The sequence below is a fragment of the Oppia nitens genome, unplaced genomic scaffold (genome assembly GCF_028296485.1).
Source record: "Oppia nitens isolate AA-2021 unplaced genomic scaffold, nextdenovo-longstitch-racon4-pilon3 scaffold3_pilon_pilon_pilon, whole genome shotgun sequence".
NCBI lineage: Eukaryota > Metazoa > Arthropoda > Arachnida > Sarcoptiformes > Oppiidae > Oppia > Oppia nitens.
In genome coordinates, this window is record NW_026533221.1 from 4,823,657 (window position 1) to 4,848,666 (window position 25,010).

The window sequence follows — 25,010 nt, forward strand, 5'->3', positions numbered from 1 at the left end:
GAATTATTTATAATCCATATTATTATAAATATATGTAAAAAAATTTCAATAAGAAATAGACTAAGATATCATAAATAGATTAATTTTATTACAAACCAGTTTTGAATGTTAAGCCTAGCAATACTAGACACACTTCTGACCAGAATATTGCTTAAAATATAAAAATAATAATTAATAGTTATTTTGTTACAACTTTTGTTGTTTATTTATGGTTAGGGGTTATGGGTAGTTAAGGTGTTCAAAAAGGGGTCAAATTGTCTAATAGTGTAATTAAAATAATAGTTACTATTATACGGTATGATGAAAGACATGAGTAGAAGTGGATGTAAATAGTATTGCGTAAAAAATATTTATTTAAAAATTAAAAATATTTAATAAAATATTTATTTATTTTTCAAAAAATACTGTCATTTTTCAGTAAACTGAAATATATAATTAATAATTTATTTTAAACTATTTGAATTACAATTAATATAATAATAATGTAATATTTCAAATTAATGTCATCAAAATTAAGAAAATTAAGTAAAAATACACTTTTAATTTTGTTTTCTACTAATATAACTAAATAATATAATTATTTACTCATAGATTGCATTCAATTGTTGAACATTAACATTGCTTTTTTACAGTTTTACATAAAGTAATATTTTTACTAATTTTTATATTATAGAATTATCTGTATATTTATTGTTTGTTAAAAACTATAAATATAAGCAAAAACTAGTCATTATATAAGTTATATTACAGTTTTATCTAATAATATTGTACTAAAAACGCAAAATATTAAATTAAATATTTTTTATGCATTAATCATATATACCCTGAATATAAAACATCTTTCTTAAGAAATAAAAGTGTTATTTACATTGAAATTCCTTTTATGTTTTTATGTAATATTTGATTTTAAACTAGAATTTGAAAAAATTTCTACAATCAGACAGTTAGTAAATTGAGATACAATATGTTAGTGAAAATTTGTATTTATTTATAATAATAATTTTTATGATATTATTCTTAAGACTACTGTATATTTATAATAATAATATATGACTTTTATTACAGTAATAATTTTAATTAATTAATTTAAAATAATGTCATTGATTTCAAAGGTTAGCACTTATGGTCCCCTCTTTGGATGAGATGAGCAAAGAATTTGATAAAACACTTGTATTGAGACTATTGTGGATAAGACTATAGATGTCAGATGTTGTGACACAACTGTTATTCATATAATCATAGAGAATGTGTTACAGAATATGACTGAGAATATTGTGTAATACAATAATACAGTACTGTATAGCAAATGTTTACTCTATTATATAATATACGGGATATTGTCTATCATATGAAATGTTAATATGAGTTAACACTGTTGTAGTACAGCTGTCGTTAAATTTTGGGAACAAATGACTATAGCATTGCATTGACACTCACTTATAGATATAGATATATCAAGAATTGACTTTCTTTTCAATTATAGTTAACATATCTGACATGTTTTAGACGTAACTCAAGAATATTACAATTTTGTTATAAAGCGATGGCTAAGTCATTGGTTAAGTCCATATCGAGTACATTGAAGAGTTCACCTCATGATGAAGGGTATGATAACAAAGTCATACAACCAGACACTGTCAGCGATGCTGAAGACGAAAATAATGATCAAAATAATCCATATATTAATGACTCGACTATTATTACACAATTGGTCTTAAATTCTAGTATAGGATCTCACTATAAACCACAGATGGGCGGACCCTTCTCGTCACTTCATCCATCCATATGGCCTGAAGATATCATAGCAGCTCTTTCACAACCAGAAGATTCACAACCACCCCATCATTTCAATGAATATGGATTCATAACAGAATCTATAGATAAATTAAGACATCACAATGAGAATCAATTACAAGATTTGGATGAAGATAAATTTGCATCGATTTGCAAACACAAAGAAGATGAGCTAAGATCTAAATGGATCTGTTATCTCGAGTTTAATTACAACAAAGAAGCCATACCACAGATGAAATGGTCTCAAGTAGACATTCAGATGAAACACACAAAAGTAATAACTGAATTGATTAAAGAAGGTATTTGTTCTTCATTAAGATCAGCCATTTGGATGCGGACATCAAAAGGGATGACACTTAAAGTAAACAGTAACTGGAGTTATACACAATTGTGTGACCTTTCCAATCACGTCCCATCCCTTTCAGACAAACAAATATCAAAAGTTTTGCCGACAAACGCGTGTTTTATGACAAGTAATTCGGTAGGTATTGAAAGACTTAGAAGAATATTACGAGTTATCAAATGGTTAAAGAAAAACGGGACCACTGTTTACAATATGAGTCGGGAATCAGTTAACCTTTCAATTATCGCCGCATATCTGTTACTCGTTTGTGAAGAAGAAGATGCCTTTTGGCTAACGCTCTCAATAATCAATGAATTGAAATCATTTAGTCATCAAAAAACACTCATTTCATTAATTAGCACTCATTGTCCACAAATTGATGAAATACTTAAACAACACGACATTGAAATAAGTCTTATAACAAATCACTGGTTTTCGACTCTCTTCGCGGCCTTCATTCCCGACACAAAAACTCTCTTCCATTTATGGGATCTTTACTTCTATTTTGGATCAATTGTTATATTTCAGTTGACATTAGGACTTCTTGTTTCTCAAAACAACATAATTTGTGATAATAAAGACTCGGCTAATATTTTTAATGCATTATCAGATTTACCGTCACATTTGAAAGATTATTCATCTTTATTATCAATTTGGAGTTCTGGTGAACAGTTAGTCCAACATTTACCTTCAAATCAGATACAAAGCAATGCGATGTCTGAAAGTAGTTCCAATAATTCTTCATTATTACAGTTGCCATCATTTAATTCAGAAACCTCTGACTCAGACTTAAAAACCAAAAATATAAGACAAACTTCAATTATTTTAGAGTTACACGAAGCTATCGAAGCTATTGGACGTCACTTTGAAGTTCATGAACCGGGATTTAAGGCTAATCTAACTATTGATTATTCAAATATCGATATTATTGATGACGAAGACGAAGAAATAAATAAAAGAAGACAACAAATGAAATTAAAGAGAGCAAAGGCTTTGATTGATTTTCAAAGACACGATTCCGATGAATTGGGATTCAGAAAGAATGATATCATTACTATAATTAGTGAAAGGGATGAACACTGTTGGGTCGGGGAGTTGAATGGTCTGAGAGGTTGGTTTCCCGCAAAGTTTGTCGAAATTCTCGATGAAAGAAATCAAGACTATAGTATAGCTGGTGACGATCGGGTCATACCTTTTATCAATGATTTAGTTAGGGGTCGACTATATTTAGCTCTAAAAGCAATATTAACTTATGGAATGAAGAGGACTTTATTCATGACAACTCATCCCTGGATTATAATAGAATCCATTTCCAAGGCTTGTGCTGAAAGTGATTTCAATTCAGTTTATTCCCGACTAGTGTTGACCCGAACATATCATTTGGACGAATTTGCAAGAGTTTTGACTCCTTCAGAGCTTTTATACAGAAGTATAGCTCATATAAACCATACCCATGAAAATGAGGCAATGGATGTTAAACTAAGATCTTTAGTATGCATTGCATTAAACCAAAGTATTCTTCATGAATGGTTTGTTGTCATTTGCGCCAATCAACCGCACATCATATCCAAGTGGTACTACAACTGGAGCTTTCTTAGTAGTCCTGTTTGGAAAATGATTAAATCAGAGCTTAAGTAGGTTTCAATAAAAAGTCATTTATTACAATATAAAGCATAAAAAGTAAATAAAAAAATATTTGTATTTCAGATTATTGACACAATTTTCATTCAATTTGGACCCAAATGTAGAACTTCCGGAAAGCATTCAACCCAAGTCTCCCGTCTCGAAGGATGGCGTCAGAGATATGTTAGTAAAACATCACTTATTTTCGTGGGATATTTAAAGACAACAAACAGTTAATCTTAAATTTTTATTTAAATATACTAAAACCACAAGAACTGTATTTTTGAGCACAATCTTTGCCTTCTTTGCCATATTGTTGAGCCATTAGATGTTCCTCAAGAAGTCCTTCTTCATCATAAGATCGCGAAACATCTAATATATGCTCTAATATCTCATGAAGTGATGATTCAATAAGTAATGGAGTAGTGGCTAACTCACAGATTGCTCTGTAAATGCAGTTCCGACCGTCGATTCCATACCTGTATTGTCATACAATATACTGTATTGTAATTTACTGTAGTATACTATACAACAACAAAAGAGTACTAAAATCAAACAAACCTTTCAAGAGTGTCACCAATTGAGTTGAAGAGATCATATCTATGCTGTGCTGCTGCGGCGTCAAGACTTCGCTTAATTGCTTGATGTGTAGCAAAATATGGCGAAGCATTGGCCGTCCCATAGTATGTATCATAACTGTAGTAATTTGGCAAAAATGACGGATAGTTGAGTGGAACGGCTGCTGCCTGTGCTTCTGGCATAACAACGTACGGAATAGTAATTGGATTTAATATAAGTGTGTCATTAAGCATTGTTATAGACAATGGGAACGATAGATCAAGTTGGACATCAACACCACCTAAACTTGGCACTGGTATACTTAGATCAATATCAAAGGAAATCTTTGAATTCTTTGTTAGCACAAAACGGCGAACTCTATGGTGACTTTCAGTGGACTCTTCACATTCAATGACAGTACATATGATAACTATAAGATAATATAATAAGAAAGTCTTTAATTTTGATTTCATATTAAAATACAGTATATATTTATATAATACGGATTAACTCATAGACTATGCAACTGTTCTATAGATAGACTAATTATTAACTATAAGAAGTTCACCGAAAATATATAAATTAAATAAAAACATTATTAATATTATATCACAAATAATAATATTTTTTATACATATGACAAAGCAATTCAACAAATAAAGCATTAAAAATAAATTAAAATTAAGAAATACTTCCCATCATAGATGAGACAGCATTCAAACCTCTCGACCTAATCGTTAGCAAAAAGCAATGTCATTATTAATGACCTTATAATTGATCGACATTTACAATATACAGTATATTGTTATTCACAATATCTCTCATCAAACTATAAATACATTTAAATAATATAAGAAATAGTTATTCAAATGAAATTATTAACCAAATCATCAATTAATTATATCACAATATGAAGTCAAATATACCGGTAATTGTTTGCTACTTAATTGTTATGACATATAATATATATAACTGTGAAAAAGTTCAAAGACTAGTATTACCATCATTGGCGTCATCTTTGAGGATAATCCCGAGCGTTCAGATGCCAATTGTTACATCCAATTCAATACAATCAGGATTCAGTTTCCGACTTCCCATTGCTATACAATTTCCCAGTGCTCTTGACTTCGCTCAGTCTTTTAGACAAACATTATATAATGGAAATACCATTGACTTTATGTCTTCTTCGTTGGACTCGAACCGGACAAGAGTTACATCGAGAGCCAACTTATATCGAGCCATAGAGAAAACACACAGTCGTTTGGGTCGAGTTTGTCTCCTAAGAGCTATCTGTGAGGTCGCCGAAGTGCCTTTCATGTCTGCATCACATGGTTTGATTGGACAGCTAATTGATATGCTCTTAAGGTATATATATTTATCATTTCAAAACAAATGACAATTTTTAATATTATTATTTTCATTTGTTTCAGTTCTTCTCTATTAACTGATAGCACTGGTGTATTAAAAAGATATAAAGAGGCAGAAATAATAGGTAAAAGTGGTTCAAAAAAGCAGAGATGTAAAGCACATTATAAGGAATGTCCGTTTTCTTTATTCAACTTTCTTGACGTTCCCATCGGTGGTTAAACATTTATCAACAATTTATTTATTTATTTATTTATGAAGTTATTTATTAATATTAAAAATGTATTTATTTTTATGCAATTATTATGAGATTTTTGTTGAGATTTGGTTTATATTTTAAAAGCTTTGAATAGTTATCCAAAAGTATATCCCAATAGCACTGAACCGACTCTAAAGTCAAATGTTTCCAAATAAAATCAAAGCCTTTTTCGGCTATTTTTTGTGCAATTTTGTCGTTAGATTTTAAAAACATTATCTTCTCTTCTAAATCATTCATATCTTCAGCTACGGGAACAAAATGAATCCATGGTTTAAGTTGAGGGTAAAAGAACTCAATCCAATTAGAGTTGACATTCAAAACAAGTGATTTACATAAAAACAAGTGTTTATATCTGAAAGAAGCGGCCACTCCTCTCATGTTAATCAGGTATTTATATTTGCATTGATCTTCAAAGGAAATTGTAGGCACCGGCTGTTGACCTAATGTGTCGGCCACTGACTTCCACGCCTGGTTTGCCGTGTATTGGGCGTCAATTAGATCTGGTTTATCGCGACTTAAAAAAATTAGAGTATCTCTTGACGATGAAGTACGCGAACCTCTGAAAAATGCTTTCGAAGACTTGTGTTTCCATTCATCATTCCTCTTAGTTATAGATTGTCTCATTAGATCCCATCTACCAATTCCTGTAGGGTATCGATCAATTGCCGGCCCTCCCGCCCAAAATGTCCACGCGGGGTATAGTATGTCATTATATTGTGTCGTGTCTTTTGAAAAGGAAAGCACCGGTAAGTCATCCCAATTGTTGTGCACTTGAGGATAGTCTCTGACATTAATGATGAGATCCATGTTTGGTAATTGATTAATAGCTTTCTTAATGAAATACTCGATGCCCTGACATCGGGAGGGAAACATACAATCCATGTCCCGATAGAGTGTATGATTAATGACCTGATAGTGAACGCCGCGCTTTTGCCGAATGGTATTATCAATGCTACTCTTCGTGATTCCCGATTGTATCCAATGTTTTATGTCTTGGTTAAGAAAATCAAGAAAAATATCACAAGAAGTGTTTGTCGACTCGTATGAATCCATGTGTTTAAAGTCTTTTTCGGCTCTTTCAATGGCATCATAAAAGTGATGCCATTTGTGGTCAAAATCTTCATTTGTCTTTCGATAATACTTAGCTTTTTCATGATTTTCACTCATTTGATCCGATTTTATACCATTTATATCAAATAAAATGTATATAAAAATTATATATAACTTTATAATTATAGTTAAAAACATTATTATTTATATTTAAATTTTAACGATAAAATCAATTTAATTAATCAAAGTTTTTTAAAAAACTTAAGGATTGGTTGAAAACATTAAATATATTTTGAAAACAAAGTAAACTTTAATAACAAATAAAAAAAGCAAAACATTTTGAATCAAAACTCTATTAATGTTATGAAAGTGAATGAAATGAATAACGTTATGAATATATTAAACATTATTTGATTGCATAAAACATAAGACATAAGACATGTGTTGGTATTTACAATATATTTGATGATTAAGTGATGATAATTAGTGACCACCGATGACATGGAGAAAGAGCAGTATAGGGGCACTAATGTTGGTCTTAAGTTAAGTCAGTTGTCATTCAGTATTCCCAATGCCATTGATCTCCGGAAGCAGAGTCACATCCAATGCATTAATAAACTTCTTTATGACTCCAACTCCGGAAAGACCCGAAAGCCGGCTCTTTATGGAGTTTTGGATACACGACTCGGTAATGATTTGGTCATCAAATTAATAGACAATTATTGATATCTAGAATTATTCACATATTTAGGGACGAGTCAGAAGGATCTGAAATGCGAAACGTGTGGCCACGGGTTAGCCGAATGTGTTGGCCATTTCGGTTATATTGACTTAGCTCTACCCGTGTTTCACGTCGGATACTTCCGGTTTATTCTTCTTATTCTACAAACTATATGTAAAAAGTGTTCGCGAGTTCTTTTGCCAATTGAATTAAGAGATCGTTATGTCTGGAGGTTTCGCAAACCAGACCTAAATTTTCTCGAGAAGAAAGCCATTCACAAAGAAATTGTTGACAAATGCAAAAAAGTTAAATACTGTCCGTTTTGCGGCTCATATAACGGACAGGTCAAGAAAGTGGCACTTTATAAAATCATACACATGTGTACACCAAATACGACTTCAAAGTCTAAGAAATCCGATGAGGTATTGATTGACAACTTTAATGAAATTGCTTTTAATAATGAAGACATCGTTGAGTTTATAAGGAAAACTAAAGCAGAACTATTAGATCCGATACGCGTTTTAGATTTACTTAAATATATACCAGAAAAAGATTATTCACTTCTAGTCATTCATAGCCACAAACCCGAAGATCTTATTCTAACCAGAGTTACAGTTCCTCCATCTTGTATTAGGCCATCGGTAATTAGTGAATTAGAAACGGGAACCAATGAGGACGATCTGACTATAAAACTAAGTGAAGTAATATTTGTTAACGACATTATAGCTAAGCGTCGGTCCAGTGGTGCACATATGGGAATGATTGTCGAAGACTGGGATTTTCTTCAGTTACAATTAGCTCTGTATATCAATAGTGAGATATCAGGGATTCCATTCAATATGAGACCAAAGAAACCAAGTCGTGGATTAGTTCAACGATTAAAAGGAAAACACGGAAGGTTTAGAGGAAATCTTAGCGGAAAACGTGTAGACTTTTCATCGCGAAGTGTCATTAGTCCCGATCCTAATCTTCAGATCGATGAGGTTGGAGTTCCCGAACACATCGCCAAAATATTAACATATCCCGAACGCGTCACTCCGGCCAACATTGAACTTATGAGGCAATTAGTTCTTAATGGAACTGATTTACACCCCGGAGCTAACTTTGTTGAAGATAAGACATCTGGTCTTAAGACGTATTTATAAATTATAATTTTAAAAAATTAAGAGAAATTATTTTTATTATTGTCGTATAAATAGGTTTTTAAAGTATGGCAATCGTAAGGCGGTTGCGTCTAAACTCAAGAATGGGGATGTCGTGGAAAGGCATCTATCAGACGGTGATATTGTCTTATTTAACAGACAGCCATCTCTACACAAATTGAGTATAATGTGTCATAAAGTTAGTTAAACTTTTAGTGTATATACCGTAATATTGTTACTAATTTTATATGTGATTTTTATGACAATTATTAGGCGAAAGTACATAAACACCGGACTCTTCAATTCAATGAATGTGTTTGTACGCCATATAACGCTGACTTTGATGGCGACGAAATGAATCTGCATTTATTACAAACTGAAGAAGCAAAAGCTGAGGCATCGGTACTCATGGGAACTAAAAATAATATAATAACTCCAAGAAATGGCGAGCCATTGATTGCTGCCATTCAAGACTTCATTACTGGTGCTTATCTTCTTACACAAAAAGATATATTTTTTGATCGCGCAAAAGCTATGCAAATAATTTCATCAATTATGGCTGGATCTGACTCGAAGACTATAATAGATTTACCAAAACCTTGTATTTTAGTTCCGTGTGCTTTATGGAGTGGTAAACAGATATTTAGTTTGATCTTAAAACCTAATAAAAATAGTAGAGTTAATGTAAATCTTAAGACTAAAGGCAAGAATTATAGCGGAAAAGATGAAGATTTATGTGTCAATGACTCGTGTAAGTGATATATTATTGTAATATTAATATATAATTTATTAATTATACAGTATTTGGCAATTAGATAATTATAATAAACTTTTTATTATAGATGTCATCATAAGAAACAGTCAATTACTCTGCGGTTGTGTTGAGAAAACGACATTAGGTTCGGGATCTAAGAATAATATATTTTATTGTATTTTACGTGAATATAATGGCGATGACGCCGGGCTTGTTATGTGGCGTTTGGCTCGTGTGACCAGTTATTTCATCGGTAAATATTAATTAAAATAACTTTTATTACAATTTTTAATTCATATGTCAAATGTGTATTCATTTATGGTAAGTCAGACTAATAAGTTTTAGTAATAATTCACAAAATATCTATTATACTGTAGTATTCATATATTTTTAATTACCGATACTATTGTTATGATGATAATAGTAATAATTATTATTATTTATAAGTTATTATTAGTTACCGGTATTATGATATTATGGTTATATTTTAAAATTTGATTGATTTATAATTTTAATTATTAGCCCAAAGAGGCTTTTCATTGGGCATTGAAGATGTAACACCAACTAAGGGTCTGATAGAAGCCAAGACATCTCTTTTTGAAAAAGGATATAAAAAAGTTGACGAATATATTGGAAAACTAAAAGAAGGAAAGTTAGAAACAATGGCCGGACGATCGGCTGAAGAAACGTTAGAATCGATGATAAATAAAGAGTTATCTGAAATTCGAGATCACGCGGGAAAAGCGTGCGTTAAGGAGTTGGGAAACAAAAACGCACCGCTTTTGATGGCAATGTGTGGCTCCAAGGGATCACTTATTAATGTCTCACAAATGGTTGCATGTGTTGGTCAGCAAACTATTAGAGGAGAGAGAGTGCCCAACGGTTTTGGTGACCGAACATTACCTCATTTCAACCACAATGAGAAGTCTCCGCTCGCAAAGGGATTTGTAGAAAATAGTTTTTATTCGGGACTCACGACAACCGAATTCTTTTTCCATACAATGGCCGGACGCGAGGGGTTGTTGGATACGGCCGTCAAAACAGCCGAAACCGGTTATATGCAGAGACGACTTGTTAAAGCTCTTGAAGATTTAGTATCACATTATGACGGATCTGTTCGCAACTCATGTGGTGATGTCATTCAATTTATTTATGGTGACGATTGTCTCGATCCATCCAATATGGAAGACGGTTCTAAACTTATTAATTTTGATCGTCTTCTTCAACATGTTTGTGCAGTTAATCCATGTAAAGATGAATCACCTCTAAATAGTTATGAGATTTATGAACTTTCAAAGAAACAAATGAGTGAAATGAATATAAATGTTTCCGAAAATTTTAAACAAGATTTAAGCAAATTTTTGGATGTTTTTGTAGAACAATTAGACCAAATTAAAAGACGTTATTCAAAGTATGTGGATAATGATGTCGTTAAAGAGATAAATAGATTGACACAAACACAACTCGAGAGATTTGTGGCGGCCAGTGCTGACAAATACTTGAGAGCAAAGATTGAACCCGGAACAGCTGTCGGTGCCATCTGTGCTCAAAGTATTGGAGAACCGGCCACTCAAATGACATTAAAAACCTTTCATTTTGCTGGTGTTGCCTCAATGAATATCACTCAAGGAGTTCCTAGAATTAAGGAGTTGATAAACGCAAATAAAACCATATCAACGCCTATTATAAGTGCTATTCTTCATAATGGTAGCGAACCAGATATGGCCAGAGCTGTCAAAATGCGTATCGAAAAGACTACTTTGGGAGAAGTGTGTGAATATCTCGAGGAAGTTGTGACAAGAGATGATTGTTTTGTTCTCATTAAACTATATATGGAAAGAATTAAATTACTTCGTCTGGAAGTAAACGCCCAAACAATACAAGAATCTATTGCCAAACAATTGAGAATTGCTATTAACAAAATATCAATTGTCGACGACGACCAATCCATAATAACGGTGTCGGCAACCAATGTCGACACCTGGACTTTGAGAGAAAATTTATGTAAAGTTGTTATTAAAGGCATCGATAAAGTTAGACGAGCGGCCATTCGTGTCAATGACGATAAATATTATCTTATGATTGAAGGCGAAGGGCTTAGAGATGTAATGGCGACATATGGTATTGATCCGAGACATACATTTTCTAATAACATTTTAGAGGTGGCGCACACACTGGGCATTGAAGCGGCCAGAACTATGATCATTAGGGAGATTAAGACAACAATGGAGCACCACGGCATCAGCATTGATGATAGACATCTCAAACTATTAGCAGACACTATGACCTATAAGGGAGAAGTGTTGGGAATCACTAGATTTGGTTTAGCAAAGATGAAAGAGTCATCACTTATGTTGGCTTCGGTTCGTATAATTTCTAATTTTTTTTATTAGTTTTATATCTTATGATAATTTTTTATAGTTTGAACGAACAGCTGACCATTTATTTGATGCGGCATATTATGGACAAGTGGATCATATTTTAGGTGTTTCCGAGTCTATTATATCAGGAATGCCAATGCGTTTAGGAACCGGTTTCTTTGATTTATTACAAAAGTCTTCAAAAGACAGTGATATCGATGAGTTAAAGACAAGAAAGTTGGTCTTCGATGACGACAGTCTTCATATAAAATTTGATTATAATATCGACGAACAATTTGCTCCACAATTAGACTCTTAGTAAACCATTAATTTGTGATAATATTTAACAGTTCATACATTTTTTTATTGTTTCCTAAATTATAAATTAAATTTGTAATTAAATTAATTAACTACTGAATGATTTGATTGATACTAACGTTTGATTGAAGCGCTTGTATTGAAAACATTAGTATTGAATGCATTGATTGGCTGTCATATAGTATGAGTCCAACCATTAGTGTTGTGTTTGGCATTCAATGAGTTTTCACTACTTTTTATGGATTTGTTTTGACTTTGTTTTGATTGACTCATAAAACTGATGACTGAATTGATTTACATTTCATTTAATTTCATTGATTAACGATTTGTTTATTTTAGTTATTATTTATCATTCATTAAATACAATGTGATGTCACATGTATTTCACGACTATATTGTTTTGATTGTTTACCTCTTAAGACTCAATTAATCAATTGATTCAGTGATTTGTTTTGTCTTTTAATCAAAAGACATCTGTTTTGTTTTGTTTAATAGTATCACCAATAGTGGGACCAATTGATTGACTATTGTTTAATTAGGTAGTGTCTTGAGATGGCGTCGACAGACAAGGAGGACGAGGAATTGACAATCCCGAGGGCGGCAATGAATAAATTGATCAAAGAGTTGTTACCCGATATTCGTGTGGCCAACGATTCACGCGAACTCATCCTCCAGTGCTGTTCAGAGTTCATCCATTGCATTACCTCCGAAGCCAACACTATCTGTGAATCGCAACAAAAGAAGACAATGTCCGCCGAACACGTGTTGACAGCATTAGACAAATTGGGTTTCTCTCACTATAAAACAGAAGCACAATCAGTGGTTAATGATTGCAAACGTAAGCGAAGACGACAAAGCACTCGATTGGAACACTTGGGTATTCCTGAAGAAGAACTTCTTAAACAACAACAGGCATTGTTTGCCAAAGCACGTGAAGAACAAGCACTTATTGAACAGCAAGAGTGGATCCAAATGCAAAACGCAGCCATTGCTCAACAAAACCAATTTGTTAACAACAATACCAACGAAGACGACGAATATTAATCTGTGAAGTGTTTCTATAAAAAGACGTCTTATTTTTATTTTTTATTTTGTTTAAAAACATTTTCAGTGACTATTATAATACTGTTTGTGTATTAAAAACAAACCTTTTTATTATATTAATTGTTAAATGACTACATGACTACTATAATAATGAGTGAAATAGTGTCACCCGATTATGACCAGTCATATATCGGTCGCGAATGGGTTTTCGCTAAATTAGAGAAGACTCTTGACCTCCGGACTCAACTTAATGTCAACACCTGTGTAACCGCAGTGTTTGGTTGTGCCGGAAGTGGTAAAACAGCTCTTTTCAAACAATTGATTGAAATTAAAAAATTTAAAGACTATTTGTTGGCATTTGTTGAGTGCACTCAAGAGTTAAATATTAAAAATTTTATTAATTCAGTTGAGTCACAAATGAAGGATAAATTAAATAATGAAAATAATTTAAGTAATAATATTAACACTGATGTCAATGAAGTACTTACTGTCGATGACTTGTTTCAAAAGTGTATATTATTTCCATTACTTGAGGCAAAAAATATGGAGAAAGATCAGCAAAGATATATAATAGTGTTGGACTCAATTGATACAAATGCAGATATATGTCAACTCATATCAAATCACATGCATTTACTGCCAAAATGGTTGCATATAATAATAAGCGCGCGACCGAAACGCCGCAAAGGATTTACTAAAATGTTTAGCGGTTCCCGAAAGATAGTTATCGACGATATGAGAAAATTAAATGTCATTAACGACATGAAGGCATTTATAATGCATAGAATCCGAAGTATCAATTGTCGGCCATTGGGAACCACTGGACGCAAAGCTCTCAATCAAATTGGCATTAAAAGTAACGGTTGTTTTCTTTATGTTAAATTAATCCTCGATTGTTTCGAAAGAGGTATTATTAAGACGAGTGAAGTGGACACTATCGGTGCCACACTTAATGGTCTTTATATTTATCTTTGTTCAAAACTATTTGATTCAAATATCGACTATGAGTTTCACTACAAATCCATAATCTCATTGATAATTGTGTCGCCAGACTTAGCAATGAGTAGAGAAGCTCTTGAAAAATGTCTTAATTGGGACATTGAGTTCTTAGACAACAGAATTGATGAGTTATGTATGCACTCTATTCTTGAGATAAATAATAATTATAAGATATGTTTGACACATACGACACTTATTGAATGGTTAACTGATGTCAAGCACTGCACCAATAGATTCTTATGCGACCAATCATTTGGACACATAATTCAAGCACTTTGTAATAGTCTTCCCAATATTAATGAACATCACTTTCATGTCTTTAACTCTTGTATTCCTAACTTTTCAATACATCACTACGCGCTTTGGCTATTGTTATCAATCGATACATCGATTAGTGTCCACACATTAACTCAATTGATTGAAGACTCGCCAATCATTCATTTCATACAAAAATGTAGAAATACTTTGAATGAAAGTCATTATATGTCTCAATCACTATCGATATGTGATTCAAATTCTCCAAAATATACTTCAAATGAAAATATTGAAAATTCAAATGAATTCAATGTTATCGATGAAAGTCCTCAACAAAGTGATACAGAATATGAAGATTTGGTGAATCAATTCAGTAAAGCTCTTCTCAAGTGTGATATACCTACTGTTCGGGACATTTTGACCAATGACTCGACAGATATGTTAAATCAATATATAATTGAAGAAAAGACACCATTATTTTGGGCCATCAATAGTGCCAACATATCTCTCGTTGAACTTTTGATTGAGTTTGAAGTCGATATTAACTGTGTTTGTGATATAGAGAGTGGTTTAACACCACTTATGATTGCCGTCTCTTTAAATATACTGGAAATGTGTGAACTATTGTTAGACAATGACTCTGATGTCGATGCGTCCGATACATTGGGTAGAAGTCCATTAGTTCACGCAATACTAGAGCACTGTTCGCCTAAAATCATTGAGCTGTTGCTCTTTTGGGGGGCGCATACAGACTATATCGATGCCAATGGATCATCGCTTCTGTGTTTGGCCTCAAGTGATATTAAGAGTTGTGTGGAATGTGTTCGTCTCCTTTTAGCTGTTGGTTGCGATGAACTTCATAAAGACAATAACGGAAGAACATCTCTTCATATGGCCGCTGCTGTCGGTAATACTGATATTGTAGAAGTACTTCTTGATATTGGAGGTGAAACACTATTAATGGTCAGAGACAATGATGGGAAGCTCGCATTACACGATTGTGCCATCGGTGGCTTTATTGATACTGCAAGACATCTGATAACTAATGAATCAATAAATGTGTTGTCACACGAAGGCAAGTCTCCTTTAAGACTTGCGGCACTCAATTCATACTTAGATTTGATGACTTTATTAATTGAAAACAATGCAAACGTCAACTACATTGATGCCGACGGAAGAACTACAGTATATTGTGTTGCGAGCAGTGCTGCCGATGATCTTAAGGTCATCGATATTCTGCAACATTTGATTAAATTAGGTGCAGATCTTGAAATTAAAGATCTTGAAGGACGTACTCCTTTACACGTGTCCGCCTGGCAGGGAATCACTCATGTGGTGCAAATACTTCTTGAATTTGGATCTGATGTCAACTCATTGGACAACGAAGGTCGCACTGCCCTACATATGTGTGCCTGGAATGGACACACAGAGATCATTACTCTTCTAATAGAAGCCGGCGCTCAACTAAATCAAGTGTCGACAACACAGGGCGCCACACCTTTACTCATAGCTGCACAACAGGGACACATCGAGACCTGTCAAATGCTTTTAAATGTCGGCGCAGATGTCTCACATATAGACTTTTATGGTCGCAATGCTAAAGATGTGGCCAATAATTGTGGTCATCGAGATATTGTTATTTTGTTAGAGTCTTATATGTCGAAAGTTGAAGAACAGTGTCCAACCCTTTCAAGTCATGCATCAACCGCTGAGACGGCGGCTATCGCTGAAATCGAGGCTTTGTTGCAGAGCTCAACCCAATCAAAGATTAAGACATCGCCTGATTGTCTCAACAAAAGTCAGAGTTCACGCAAACACAAGAAAGTGATGTCAATAAGCAAATTGACAAAACTGTTGCACTAATAATACAATTACTTAATTTCATAATTAGTTTAATTAACTTTTTTTGTTTTCTTATTTCTTACTCCATTATAACATCAGATTTCAATTTGAGTTTAATATTAATTTACTAATAATTAAAAAATATTTTGAAATGTATCATAAGTAAAAAATATATAAAAATAATATCATCTATTAGATAAACCTAAACCATATGTATGATTACATTTAATGATTACGGTAATTGATTGATTGCTAATTAGTTGTTTAATTTACAGATTGATTGTTGATTACAGAGTATTGATTAATTAGTCAATTTAATTATTTAATTAATATTGAAATAATAAATATTGATAATTATATTTAAAAATTGGTAATTAAATTATATACTGAATATGCTTTTAATAGCAAACTTAGCGATAAAGCGATTATTATTTTATTGAATTTATTGACGAATGAGAGCACTCTATTGAGTGTCAAAACAATTGTATTGAACGGCAACTGAATGTCCAACAAATAACATGTGTTTGAATTGATTGACAATAAGTTTGCAGTGATTGTCACTAAAGACTAAACCAAATTAATTGTTAAATTGATTAATCATTTTGTTGTATCACTTTTGCTGTCGTTAACAGTTATACACAATGTTTGCATTTCGCCGATTGACCCAAAAGTTTGCCAAAGTTGGCGCTTATAATGAGTTTCAGTTATTAAGACATGAGTTGATATTACCACAAGAAATGGCAGTCCGATGGCGACATTCGGCGAGAATCAACACATCTGTGGTGTTTGTGCCGCAACAGGAGTCATGGATTGTCGAAAGGATGGGAAGGTTTCATAGGATATTAGGTAATACTACACAAGCATTACATGATTCAGATGATTACCATTGTCTCGTATGTTTGACATCAGATCCCGGAGTTAACTTTTTAATACCAGTCGTCGATCAGATTAGTTATGTTCAAAGTCTTAAAGAATTAGCCATTGATATCCCGCAACAATCAGCGGTTACCGCAGATAACGTTGTTCTCAACATCGATGGTGTTCTCTATCTTCGTGTTGTCGATCCATACGCTGCTTCTTATGGTGTCGAAGATCCCGAGTTTGCAATCACACAATTGGCTCAAACGACGATGAGGTCAGAGATCGGTAAAATAACATTGGATTCAGTATTTAAAGAGAGGGAATCTCTTAACATTGCAATTGTTGAGTCAATCAATACGGCCGGTAAAACATGGGGTCTGACATGTATGAGGTATGAGATCAGAGACATATCTCTTCCTTCAAGAGTTGCAGAGGCGATGCAGATGCAGGTGGAGGCAGAACGTAAAAAACGGGCTGCAATTCTCGAGTCTGAAGGCAAACGGGAAGCAGATATTAATATAGCTGAAGGTCTCAAAAGGGCCCGTATTTTGGCCTCAGAAGCGCTTAAATTGGAACAAATCAATAGTGCAGAAGGTTTGACGGATTATTATTTAATTATTAAATATTATGACAAAAACTAAATAAATTCAATTTTGAACTATAGGTGAGGCCAAAGCAATCATAGCTCGGGCACAGGCAAAAGCCAGTGGCATCAAAATGATCGGTGAAATGATTAAAACAAGTTCGGGTGAAAATGCAGCCGCACTTAATGTTGCCGAACAATATGTAAAAGCCTTCTCACAATTGGCCAAAACTAACAATACTATTATTTTATCTAACGATGCCTCAGATGTGGCCAAAATGACAGCTCAGGTATGACTAACTTTTAAAACTTTTAAGTATTGATAACTTTTTTACACTTCAAATGACAGGCTTTACAAGTGTTTCGAACTCTTAAAACATCTGATAGTGATATAATCGGTGGTAAAATTGATGAAAAAAATACAGAAGAAAAGTCTAGAGTTGAGAATCAATTCGAGTATTACAGCGATTTAGACAATAAAAGACAATAGGATTTATTTGTCTAATTTATTAATATAATAGTCATTTAATTTTTTTTTATAATAAATAGTCTTTTACTAAATCTTATAAATTATACTATAAAAACAATTTACATTAAAACGATGAGTTTTATATATGAATATACAGGCAATAAATGGACATAAAGTGAATGACTAAGACATCTCATTTGATATCTTATTGAGGGAACCGTTAGCTCTTGCGATTTGAAGTAACTCACGAAGAGCTTTATTTTCTGTCTTTAGTTTGGCGATTAGTTCCTGTTCTTTGAGCGAATTTTTATCATCCATTAGTATCGATTCATTCATAACTGAAGCCATTTCACAGATTTGATTCATTAATCGTGTAATTACTTCATTTGAATTATTAGTTTGATTGTTAAGACATTGAGTCTCAACTTTTTCCAATTTAATCAATTGATTGGTGTGTTGTCTGTATTTACTCATAATGAGCTCCAGAACCCATTGGTAATCTTCGAGAGCAAGCTTGAGCTCCCGGTTCTCGGTCTCTAATTTACGTAACTGTTTGCTCTCTCTCTGAATGGTTACTATAATGGAGTTCCTTTGGCTGGACGTCGATTGGGAACTCATTTGTAGTACTTCTTCGTGATACTAATCGTTAATTAAAAAAAAATATATAAATTTTGTCAATCAGTCAATAAAATCAATACTTGTTTCATGTTTTCGACGGCATTATTAAGTGTTTGACTTTTGGACATCAAATGATCGGTTTTGTGATCATATTCTTTAAGTTTTGTCACCAATTTCTTGGCGTCACTTAACAGCTGATTCATACTAACTGCCATCTCATTTAGTAATCACATAAATAGTATATCAGTTTTGAGTCTAATGTACCCTCAAATGACAGATGAAATCAATTAATAGGTCATCACAAGTGATAGCAAATACAAGACATGAATCAAGTGATCAATTGATAGTTCATTCAATTGATTGCAAAACACATTAATTGAGGTTTAGTTGAGTTGAGCGCAGACTCAGTCACACTTTGAATGCATTGAGACTCACATTAAGCATACAATCAATGAATGTAAGCATTGGTTGTATTGAAAGTGATTTAACCATTAATTGAATTCATTAACCGAAACATTGGTCGGTATTATACTTTAATTTGATACACATTTCATTGATTTAATATTTATTGCAATTATTAAATACCTATTACTTGTTAAACGACTAATTAATAGACAAATGAATTGTTATAACCTTAGATTTGCCAGAAGGACAACAAAATGGCGTTGAGTTCATTTGCCGTCAGATCTATGAATTTGAGCCGAAGTGCGACCTCAAAGGTTTCATTTCTTAAAAATGTAAGATTTAATTAATATATTGTTATAATATATGAGTTTTAACTAATGATTTTCTATTGAATAGCTATCAAAGGCCTATTCGCCGGTTGGCTTGAATGCCATGAATACTTTGCGGTGCATTTCAACGACCGCCAAACTGCAGGCCTCGGGAGCCGAAGTATCGTCCATTTTGGAGGAGAGAATTTTAGGACAAACAGCTTCAGCTAATTTAGATGAGACCGGACGAGTATTGTCCATCGGTGACGGTATTGCTCGCGTTTACGGCCTTAAGAATATTCAGGCCGAAGAAATGGTGGAATTTTCAAGTGGTCTTAAGGTATGTTTTGACAAATTATTTGAAGTTTGAATGATATGTAATATTCACAATTTGTCACCAAAGGGAATGGCTCTTAATTTAGAACCCGATAACGTCGGTATTGTGGTCTTCGGTAACGACAAGCTTATCAAAGAAGGAGATATTGTTAAGAGAACCGGTGCTATCGTAGACGTACCCATTGGTATAGAGTTATTGGGACGTGTTGTCGATGCTTTGGGTAACGCTATTGATGGCAAGGGACCAATTAAAACAACAAAGAGAGCTCGTGTCGGTCTTAAAGCTCCGGGTATTATTCCCAGGATTAGTGTCAAAGAGCCTATGCTTACAGGTATGAAGGCTGTGGACAGCTTAGTACCGATTGGTAGAGGACAGCGAGAATTGATTATTGGTGATCGACAAACTGGTAAAACTGCTATTGCTATCGACACTATTATTAACCAAAAACGATTCAATGATGGAACCGATGATAAAAAGAAGTTGTTTTGTGTGTACGTTGCAATCGGACAGAAGAGATCAACAGTGGCTCAGATTGTCAAACGACTTGCAGATTCCGATGCAATGAAGTACACAGTCGTAGTCTGTGCCACCGCCTCCGATGCGGCGCCTCTTCAATATTTGGCTCCATATTCTGGTTGTGCAATGGGAGAGTTCTTCAGAGATAACGGAAAGCACGCGCTTATCATTTACGACGATCTTTCCAAACAAGCCGTAGCTTATCGTCAAATGTCTTTACTTTTGCGTCGACCACCGGGTCGTGAGGCTTATCCCGGAGATGTATTCTATCTTCACTCCCGATTACTCGAAAGAGCCGCCAAAATGAATGACTCATTCGGAGGCGGATCGTTGACAGCTCTCCCCGTAATTGAAACTCAGGTAAAAATATAAATAAATTTAATTTACAAATAGTGGTAAAATTGATGATAAATATGTGTTAAGGCCGGAGACGTGTCGGCATATATTCCAACAAATGTCATCTCCATCACCGACGGACAAATCTTCTTAGAAACTGAGCTCTTCTATAAGGGTATTCGTCCGGCTATTAATGTCGGTCTATCTGTCAGTCGTGTCGGATCTGCTGCTCAGACCAGAGCTATGAAACAGGTATTTTAAGTTTGTTTAATGTATTAATGTATTAATATATTAATGTATTAATATATTAATGTATTAATATATTAATATATAAATATATGTTAATAGGTGGCCGGTTCAATGAAGCTTGAGTTAGCTCAATATCGAGAAGTGGCCGCTTTTGCCCAATTCGGCTCAGATTTGGACGCCGCCACTCAACAACTTCTTAATAGAGGTGTTCGACTCACAGAACTTCTAAAACAAGGACAATACGGTTTGAAACTGAATCTCAATTAATTTATAGCCATTTCTTATAAATTGTTGACTTTATAGTCCCGATGCCTATCGAAGACCAGGTGTCGGTTATCTACACCGGAGTAAGAGGTTATTTGGATAAAATGGATCCGTCAAAGATTGGTCAGTTCGAGAAAGAGTTCTTACAACACATCAAGACTTCACATCAGGATATGTTGAATACAATTGCAAACGAAGGCAAAATTAGTGACGAAACCGACGCTAAACTCAAGAAAATAGTAATAGATTTTATGGCAACATTTCAGGCCTAATGGCTACCAATAATTAATATTTAATAATAATGTAATTAAATATAAAAATTGTTTTAGTTCTTCAAATAATTAGATGCGATTTTGCAGTCATTGATATCATTGAATGCAGTAATAAATGAACTTTTATTCTACTTTTTGTTTTAAATTAAGAATTTGTTTAAAATTTGAGGTATTTCTACATTACCATCAATTGTTTGATTTTGTTCAATGATTGATATAATAATTGGATATAAGTGTAAACAAGCATTTATAATATGACTTTCTGGAGCACCCAATCGTATAGAAATATAGTCTTTATAATGGGTTATTTGGCAAACAGTTAACCATTGATTTTTAGATCTCAGCCAAACTTGAAAGTCTATACCAGAGAATTGACTTATTTCTAACTGTTGAGCACCGGTACGTATTGAACGACATTTAATGTCTAATTGTGTCAAACATTTCCATAATAACTGATTCAATTCATTCATTTGATAGTTTGATAAGTTTTCATCAGGTTTTGTAATAATCGTTGCATTTAATGAGTTATTTTGAGTAAAGCATTGTTGATATTCTTGTCCAATCGATAACAGTTTAATTGCATTAATATCTTGAGTCCAATTGAATTGTCTTTTACTAATGAATGCACAGATGGACTCAAATGACGAATTGCCGACAAAATGCAAGCCTTGATTCAGCTGTTGATTGTGTGTTGACTTATGTTTGGCATTGATCTGCAATTTGTCTGATTTATAGTCAGACAACTCTTTATAATGTGTCGCTTCAATGACTGCTGTCTTAACAAAATCAATACCAGATATATCAACAAATTGATTGCAACGCAAACTTTGACCAAAAAACTCAATTATCGAGTCATTCATTTGTGTCCCAATTGTATTCAAATAAACAGATTTCGGACCAATGATTGAATTAAACAAACATTTGTTAATATATGACAATTGAATGTAATTCAAAACTTTATATAATTTAATGTTTTTGTCTTTGGGTTCATAACTGGAGATCACTTCATACTCTTGTTTTACATCATTTCTGATGTCATTTGGTATTTGCAGAACAAACTTAATAACTACTTCTTCTAAAACATTAATTTTTTCGTAGATATCTTTCATGACATCACTAATAGTATTGTATTGTTGTTGTAATTCATCGGAAATCACTTTATTTTGTCGTTTCTTTGATTGTATTTTATTCTGTAATTTGAGTTTTGTTTGTAATTTTTGCTCCAATTGTGTCTTCAATTCAATTATTTCCTTTAAATCATTCTCCAGACGTGTGTAATCCCAATGACAATCGAGTCCTCTTCGGTGACAATTGTGTTGAATATCAGATAATTTATGTAAAACATTATTCAAGTATTTGTTATCATATTTGGGTTGCAATACATTGTAGACAATGTGTCCGACACGAGGACTGACATAAAGATATGAAAAAATGCGATCATTTATCGTATCCTTCAGTTGATGGTCAGTGTATTCAGTTGTTGTCATTGTCCTCATCAATGTTGTCATCAATTTGTGAGCTGATCCGCTAACAACACCAATACAAGAAACTAATCTTTTAAAGACTAATAAATGCATGAATCAAGAGATATTCACTATAATATCAAATAATATCACTTGAATGGTCCAGAAGTGTCACCGAAATGACCGATAATTACGATTTGTGACGACAAACAAGTCATTCAAATGTTGTCTCAAATGTTGTAATGCATTGTTGAGACTGATCTGTGTCCACATCTGTCGTCGACAATGACTAACACATTGACTATAATTTACATCAAATTCTTTTGTAATACTCTTTAGTAATAATATTATTAATTAATTTGAAGTTTCATTCAAAACCACAATATCTATAATAGGATTACATAAATACCATTATTATTATTATATCGCAAAATGTTTTTATTTTCAGACCATATAATAAGTCTCTCTCTCTCTCTCTCTCTCTCTCTCTCTCTCTCTCTCTCTCTCTCTCTCTCTCTCTCTCTCTCTCTCTCTCTCTCTCTCTCTCTCTCTCTCTCTCTCTCTCTCTCTCTCTCTCTCTCTCTCTCTCTCTCTCTCTCTCTCTCTCTCTCTCTCTCTCTCTCTCTCTCTCTCTCTCTTAACTCTCTTATTTAAGTAACTGTAAGTAATAATAGGGAAAAAATCTACTCAAATATTTGAAACTACAGTATAAAACAGTATTAAACTTACAGTTAATAGTTTTTATATACACACAAAAGTTACACATAACTCTGCTTTTATTGTTAATAAAATAATGATTAAAATAAATGAAAGTCTATAACATATACTGTAGTTAACTGTAAAATTTTTAGTGCAAAAAACTTTTTTGTTTTGTTAAATTTATTTGATTATAAAGTAAATATTTGACGACAAGTATAGACACTCATTGACTTTCATTAGTCTCATGTCTACAGACTTTCATAGCATCCGTTTTACTAATTTTTCATGAGTTTAACATTTTTTTCGCTGAATTTAATGTTTGTTAAATTATGACAAAAAAGCATTTCCTCTATCATTGTTTGTATGAAAAAAATAAAATTCAAACGAAACAATATTTTAAAAAATTAAATTCTGTGGTCACCACAAACTCCAGATTTATATCTGTAATAAATAAATAATTTAGAGAAAATAAAATCTAATATATAATTTATGAGATAATTATATGATTAAGTTATAAATTGAATTATTTGTTTATCAAAATAAAACATAAAAACTATTTATTCATCAGTTGTTTTGTCTCTAAAGTGCCAAATGTTTTGATTCACAACAATACAGTTGTATTGGGGTTTGTTTTAAATGCTAACTAAACAGTGCTTATTATGATATGATATGATATAAAGTAAATTATAGGCGAATGCTATCATTTGGAGCCAAAAAAGCTGTGGTTAAGCTGAGTCAGCCTGAGTTCAGGCTAACTGAGCTGACTCACACACTGGGAGACACATATTTAGTCCCTGGAGATGCCTCTTATCTCATATAGTGTACTGTAATATACAATACTAGTGAATATATAGCTAATAGTGTGTGGCGTCGCCTCATAGCATGTCTGTGCCATTCAATACATAGCAAGCGTTGCCTGAGTTGTGATGTAAAGTGAAACTAGAGTCCCGAGTCTGTGCTCTAAACGCTATACAAACTCATGTACTTATAGTAAGATGTGATGCCCTTTACCACAGATATATCACATCATCTGATAATCCAATGCTATCCCTCTTAGAGTCGCTCTCTTCTCACTTAAGTTTTTCAGTTTATATATTTACAAATATTGAAGAGTGACTATACTATTAACACCATAAAAATCATTATCAATATTAAATGTGTTAACAAAGTTAGTGTCTCTGTGTATGTATGTGTTACCCAACT

At 33.0% G+C, this 25,010-nt stretch overlaps 11 protein-coding genes across 12 annotated transcripts; 7 read left to right on the forward strand and 4 right to left on the reverse strand.

Moving 5' to 3' along the window:
- The first annotated feature begins 1,354 nt into the window (after positions 1-1,354).
- LOC128958368 (small G protein signaling modulator 3 homolog) lies at positions 1,355-3,997 on the forward strand. The gene is made up of 2 exons (XM_054304214.1): positions 1,355-3,771; positions 3,845-3,997. Exons 1-2 carry the CDS (start codon positions 1,544-1,546, stop codon positions 3,978-3,980), a joined length of 2,364 nt encoding a protein of 787 aa, XP_054160189.1. The 5' UTR covers positions 1,355-1,543; the 3' UTR covers positions 3,981-3,997.
- LOC128958394 (uncharacterized) lies at positions 3,997-5,354 on the reverse strand. The gene is made up of 3 exons (XM_054304242.1): positions 5,320-5,354; positions 4,322-4,748; positions 3,997-4,239 (listed from the first exon to the last, which is right to left on the reverse strand). The coding sequence occupies exons 2-3, from the start codon at positions 4,570-4,572 to the stop codon at positions 4,008-4,010; spliced, it is 483 nt and encodes a 160-aa protein (XP_054160217.1). The 5' UTR covers positions 4,573-4,748; positions 5,320-5,354; the 3' UTR covers positions 3,997-4,007.
- LOC128958390 (uncharacterized) lies at positions 5,127-5,939 on the forward strand. The gene is made up of 2 exons (XM_054304237.1): positions 5,127-5,683; positions 5,749-5,939. The coding sequence occupies exons 1-2, from the start codon at positions 5,229-5,231 to the stop codon at positions 5,903-5,905; spliced, it is 612 nt and encodes a 203-aa protein (XP_054160212.1). The 5' UTR covers positions 5,127-5,228; the 3' UTR covers positions 5,906-5,939.
- Positions 5,940-5,975: 36 nt separating this feature from the next.
- On the reverse strand, positions 5,976-7,109 carry LOC128957894 (O-glucosyltransferase rumi homolog). Its single transcript, XM_054303708.1, has one exon. It carries the CDS (start codon positions 7,107-7,109, stop codon positions 5,976-5,978), a length of 1,134 nt encoding a protein of 377 aa, XP_054159683.1.
- A 287-nt stretch (positions 7,110-7,396) lies between these two features.
- Positions 7,397-12,317, forward strand: LOC128958361 (DNA-directed RNA polymerase III subunit RPC1-like). 2 transcript variants are annotated; one of them, XM_054304206.1, is made up of 7 exons: positions 7,397-7,680; positions 7,744-8,848; positions 8,913-9,054; positions 9,129-9,606; positions 9,698-9,862; positions 10,132-11,972; positions 12,031-12,317. In XM_054304206.1, the coding sequence occupies exons 1-7, from the start codon at positions 7,494-7,496 to the stop codon at positions 12,286-12,288; spliced, it is 4,176 nt and encodes a 1,391-aa protein (XP_054160181.1). In that variant the 5' UTR covers positions 7,397-7,493; the 3' UTR covers positions 12,289-12,317. The 2 variants fall into 2 exon arrangements, with proteins under 2 accessions (XP_054160181.1, XP_054160182.1); XM_054304207.1 differs by lacking the exon at positions 7,397-7,680 and having other exon boundaries at positions 8,086-8,135; positions 8,348-8,848.
- A 189-nt stretch (positions 12,318-12,506) lies between these two features.
- Positions 12,507-13,389, forward strand: LOC128958393 (protein Dr1-like). The gene has a single exon (XM_054304241.1). The coding sequence runs from the start codon at positions 12,840-12,842 to the stop codon at positions 13,329-13,331; it is 492 nt and encodes a 163-aa protein (XP_054160216.1). The 5' UTR covers positions 12,507-12,839; the 3' UTR covers positions 13,332-13,389.
- A 3-nt stretch (positions 13,390-13,392) lies between these two features.
- On the forward strand, positions 13,393-16,593 carry LOC128958366 (ankyrin repeat domain-containing protein 50-like). The gene has a single exon (XM_054304212.1). The coding sequence runs from the start codon at positions 13,467-13,469 to the stop codon at positions 16,446-16,448; it is 2,982 nt and encodes a 993-aa protein (XP_054160187.1). The 5' UTR covers positions 13,393-13,466; the 3' UTR covers positions 16,449-16,593.
- Positions 16,594-16,898: 305 nt separating this feature from the next.
- Positions 16,899-18,394, forward strand: LOC128958380 (stomatin-like protein 2, mitochondrial). The gene is made up of 4 exons (XM_054304227.1): positions 16,899-17,273; positions 17,337-17,882; positions 17,953-18,161; positions 18,221-18,394. The coding sequence occupies exons 1-4, from the start codon at positions 17,069-17,071 to the stop codon at positions 18,359-18,361; spliced, it is 1,101 nt and encodes a 366-aa protein (XP_054160202.1). The 5' UTR covers positions 16,899-17,068; the 3' UTR covers positions 18,362-18,394.
- A 75-nt stretch (positions 18,395-18,469) lies between these two features.
- LOC128958391 (FGFR1 oncogene partner 2 homolog) lies at positions 18,470-19,257 on the reverse strand. The gene is made up of 2 exons (XM_054304238.1): positions 19,039-19,257; positions 18,470-18,979 (listed from the first exon to the last, which is right to left on the reverse strand). The coding sequence occupies exons 1-2, from the start codon at positions 19,171-19,173 to the stop codon at positions 18,524-18,526; spliced, it is 591 nt and encodes a 196-aa protein (XP_054160213.1). The 5' UTR covers positions 19,174-19,257; the 3' UTR covers positions 18,470-18,523.
- Positions 19,258-19,366: 109 nt separating this feature from the next.
- LOC128958372 (ATP synthase subunit alpha, mitochondrial-like) lies at positions 19,367-21,770 on the forward strand. Its single transcript, XM_054304218.1, has 7 exons — positions 19,367-19,477; positions 19,597-19,695; positions 19,760-20,011; positions 20,075-20,884; positions 20,948-21,112; positions 21,209-21,353; positions 21,413-21,770. The coding sequence occupies exons 2-7, from the start codon at positions 19,618-19,620 to the stop codon at positions 21,643-21,645; spliced, it is 1,683 nt and encodes a 560-aa protein (XP_054160193.1). The 5' UTR covers positions 19,367-19,477; positions 19,597-19,617; the 3' UTR covers positions 21,646-21,770.
- LOC128958376 (serine--tRNA ligase-like) lies at positions 21,756-23,381 on the reverse strand. Its single transcript, XM_054304223.1, has one exon. The coding sequence runs from the start codon at positions 23,220-23,222 to the stop codon at positions 21,786-21,788; it is 1,437 nt and encodes a 478-aa protein (XP_054160198.1). The 5' UTR covers positions 23,223-23,381; the 3' UTR covers positions 21,756-21,785.
- Between the last annotated feature and the right edge of the window lie 1,629 nt (positions 23,382-25,010).

What these genes read in the sequence shown, in the direction of transcription:
- LOC128958380 (XM_054304227.1), top strand. Translation starts at nt 17,069, where the DNA reads ATGTTTGCATTTCGCCGATTGACCCAAAAGTTTGCCAAAGTTGGCGCT. An exon ending in AAGGTTTCATAGGATATTAG is followed by an intron (nt 17,274 to 17,336) that starts GTAATACTACAC and finishes GTTTGACATCAG; the next exon opens with ATCCCGGAGTTAACTTTTTA. An exon ending in ACAAATCAATAGTGCAGAAG is followed by an intron (nt 17,883 to 17,952) that starts GTTTGACGGATT and finishes TTTGAACTATAG; the next exon opens with GTGAGGCCAAAGCAATCATA.
- LOC128958393 (XM_054304241.1), top strand. Translation starts at nt 12,840, where the DNA reads ATGGCGTCGACAGACAAGGAGGACGAGGAATTGACAATCCCGAGGGCG.
- LOC128958391 (XM_054304238.1), bottom strand. Translation starts at nt 19,173, where the DNA reads ATGGCAGTTAGTATGAATCAGCTGTTAAGTGACGCCAAGAAATTGGTG. An exon ending in CCGTCGAAAACATGAAACAA is followed by an intron (nt 18,980 to 19,038) that starts GTATTGATTTTA and finishes ATTAACGATTAG; the next exon opens with TATCACGAAGAAGTACTACA.
- LOC128958372 (XM_054304218.1), top strand. Translation starts at nt 19,618, where the DNA reads ATGGCGTTGAGTTCATTTGCCGTCAGATCTATGAATTTGAGCCGAAGT. An exon ending in AGGTTTCATTTCTTAAAAAT is followed by an intron (nt 19,696 to 19,759) that starts GTAAGATTTAAT and finishes TCTATTGAATAG; the next exon opens with CTATCAAAGGCCTATTCGCC. An exon ending in AATTTTCAAGTGGTCTTAAG is followed by an intron (nt 20,012 to 20,074) that starts GTATGTTTTGAC and finishes TTGTCACCAAAG; the next exon opens with GGAATGGCTCTTAATTTAGA.
- LOC128958394 (XM_054304242.1), bottom strand. Translation starts at nt 4,572, where the DNA reads ATGCTTAATGACACACTTATATTAAATCCAATTACTATTCCGTACGTT. An exon ending in ATTGGTGACACTCTTGAAAG is followed by an intron (nt 4,240 to 4,321) that starts GTTTGTTTGATT and finishes ATGACAATACAG; the next exon opens with GTATGGAATCGACGGTCGGA.
- LOC128958366 (XM_054304212.1), top strand. Translation starts at nt 13,467, where the DNA reads ATGACTACTATAATAATGAGTGAAATAGTGTCACCCGATTATGACCAG.
- LOC128958390 (XM_054304237.1), top strand. Translation starts at nt 5,229, where the DNA reads ATGAAGTCAAATATACCGGTAATTGTTTGCTACTTAATTGTTATGACA. An exon ending in CTAATTGATATGCTCTTAAG is followed by an intron (nt 5,684 to 5,748) that starts GTATATATATTT and finishes CATTTGTTTCAG; the next exon opens with TTCTTCTCTATTAACTGATA.
- LOC128958368 (XM_054304214.1), top strand. Translation starts at nt 1,544, where the DNA reads ATGGCTAAGTCATTGGTTAAGTCCATATCGAGTACATTGAAGAGTTCA. An exon ending in ATGATTAAATCAGAGCTTAA is followed by an intron (nt 3,772 to 3,844) that starts GTAGGTTTCAAT and finishes TTTGTATTTCAG; the next exon opens with ATTATTGACACAATTTTCAT.
- LOC128958361 (XM_054304206.1), top strand. Translation starts at nt 7,494, where the DNA reads ATGGAGAAAGAGCAGTATAGGGGCACTAATGTTGGTCTTAAGTTAAGT. An exon ending in AAGACATCTGGTCTTAAGAC is followed by an intron (nt 8,849 to 8,912) that starts GTATTTATAAAT and finishes TCGTATAAATAG; the next exon opens with GTTTTTAAAGTATGGCAATC. An exon ending in TGTGACCAGTTATTTCATCG is followed by an intron (nt 9,863 to 10,131) that starts GTAAATATTAAT and finishes TTTAATTATTAG; the next exon opens with CCCAAAGAGGCTTTTCATTG.
- LOC128958376 (XM_054304223.1), bottom strand. Translation starts at nt 23,222, where the DNA reads ATGCATTTATTAGTCTTTAAAAGATTAGTTTCTTGTATTGGTGTTGTT.
- LOC128957894 (XM_054303708.1), bottom strand. Translation starts at nt 7,109, where the DNA reads ATGAGTGAAAATCATGAAAAAGCTAAGTATTATCGAAAGACAAATGAA.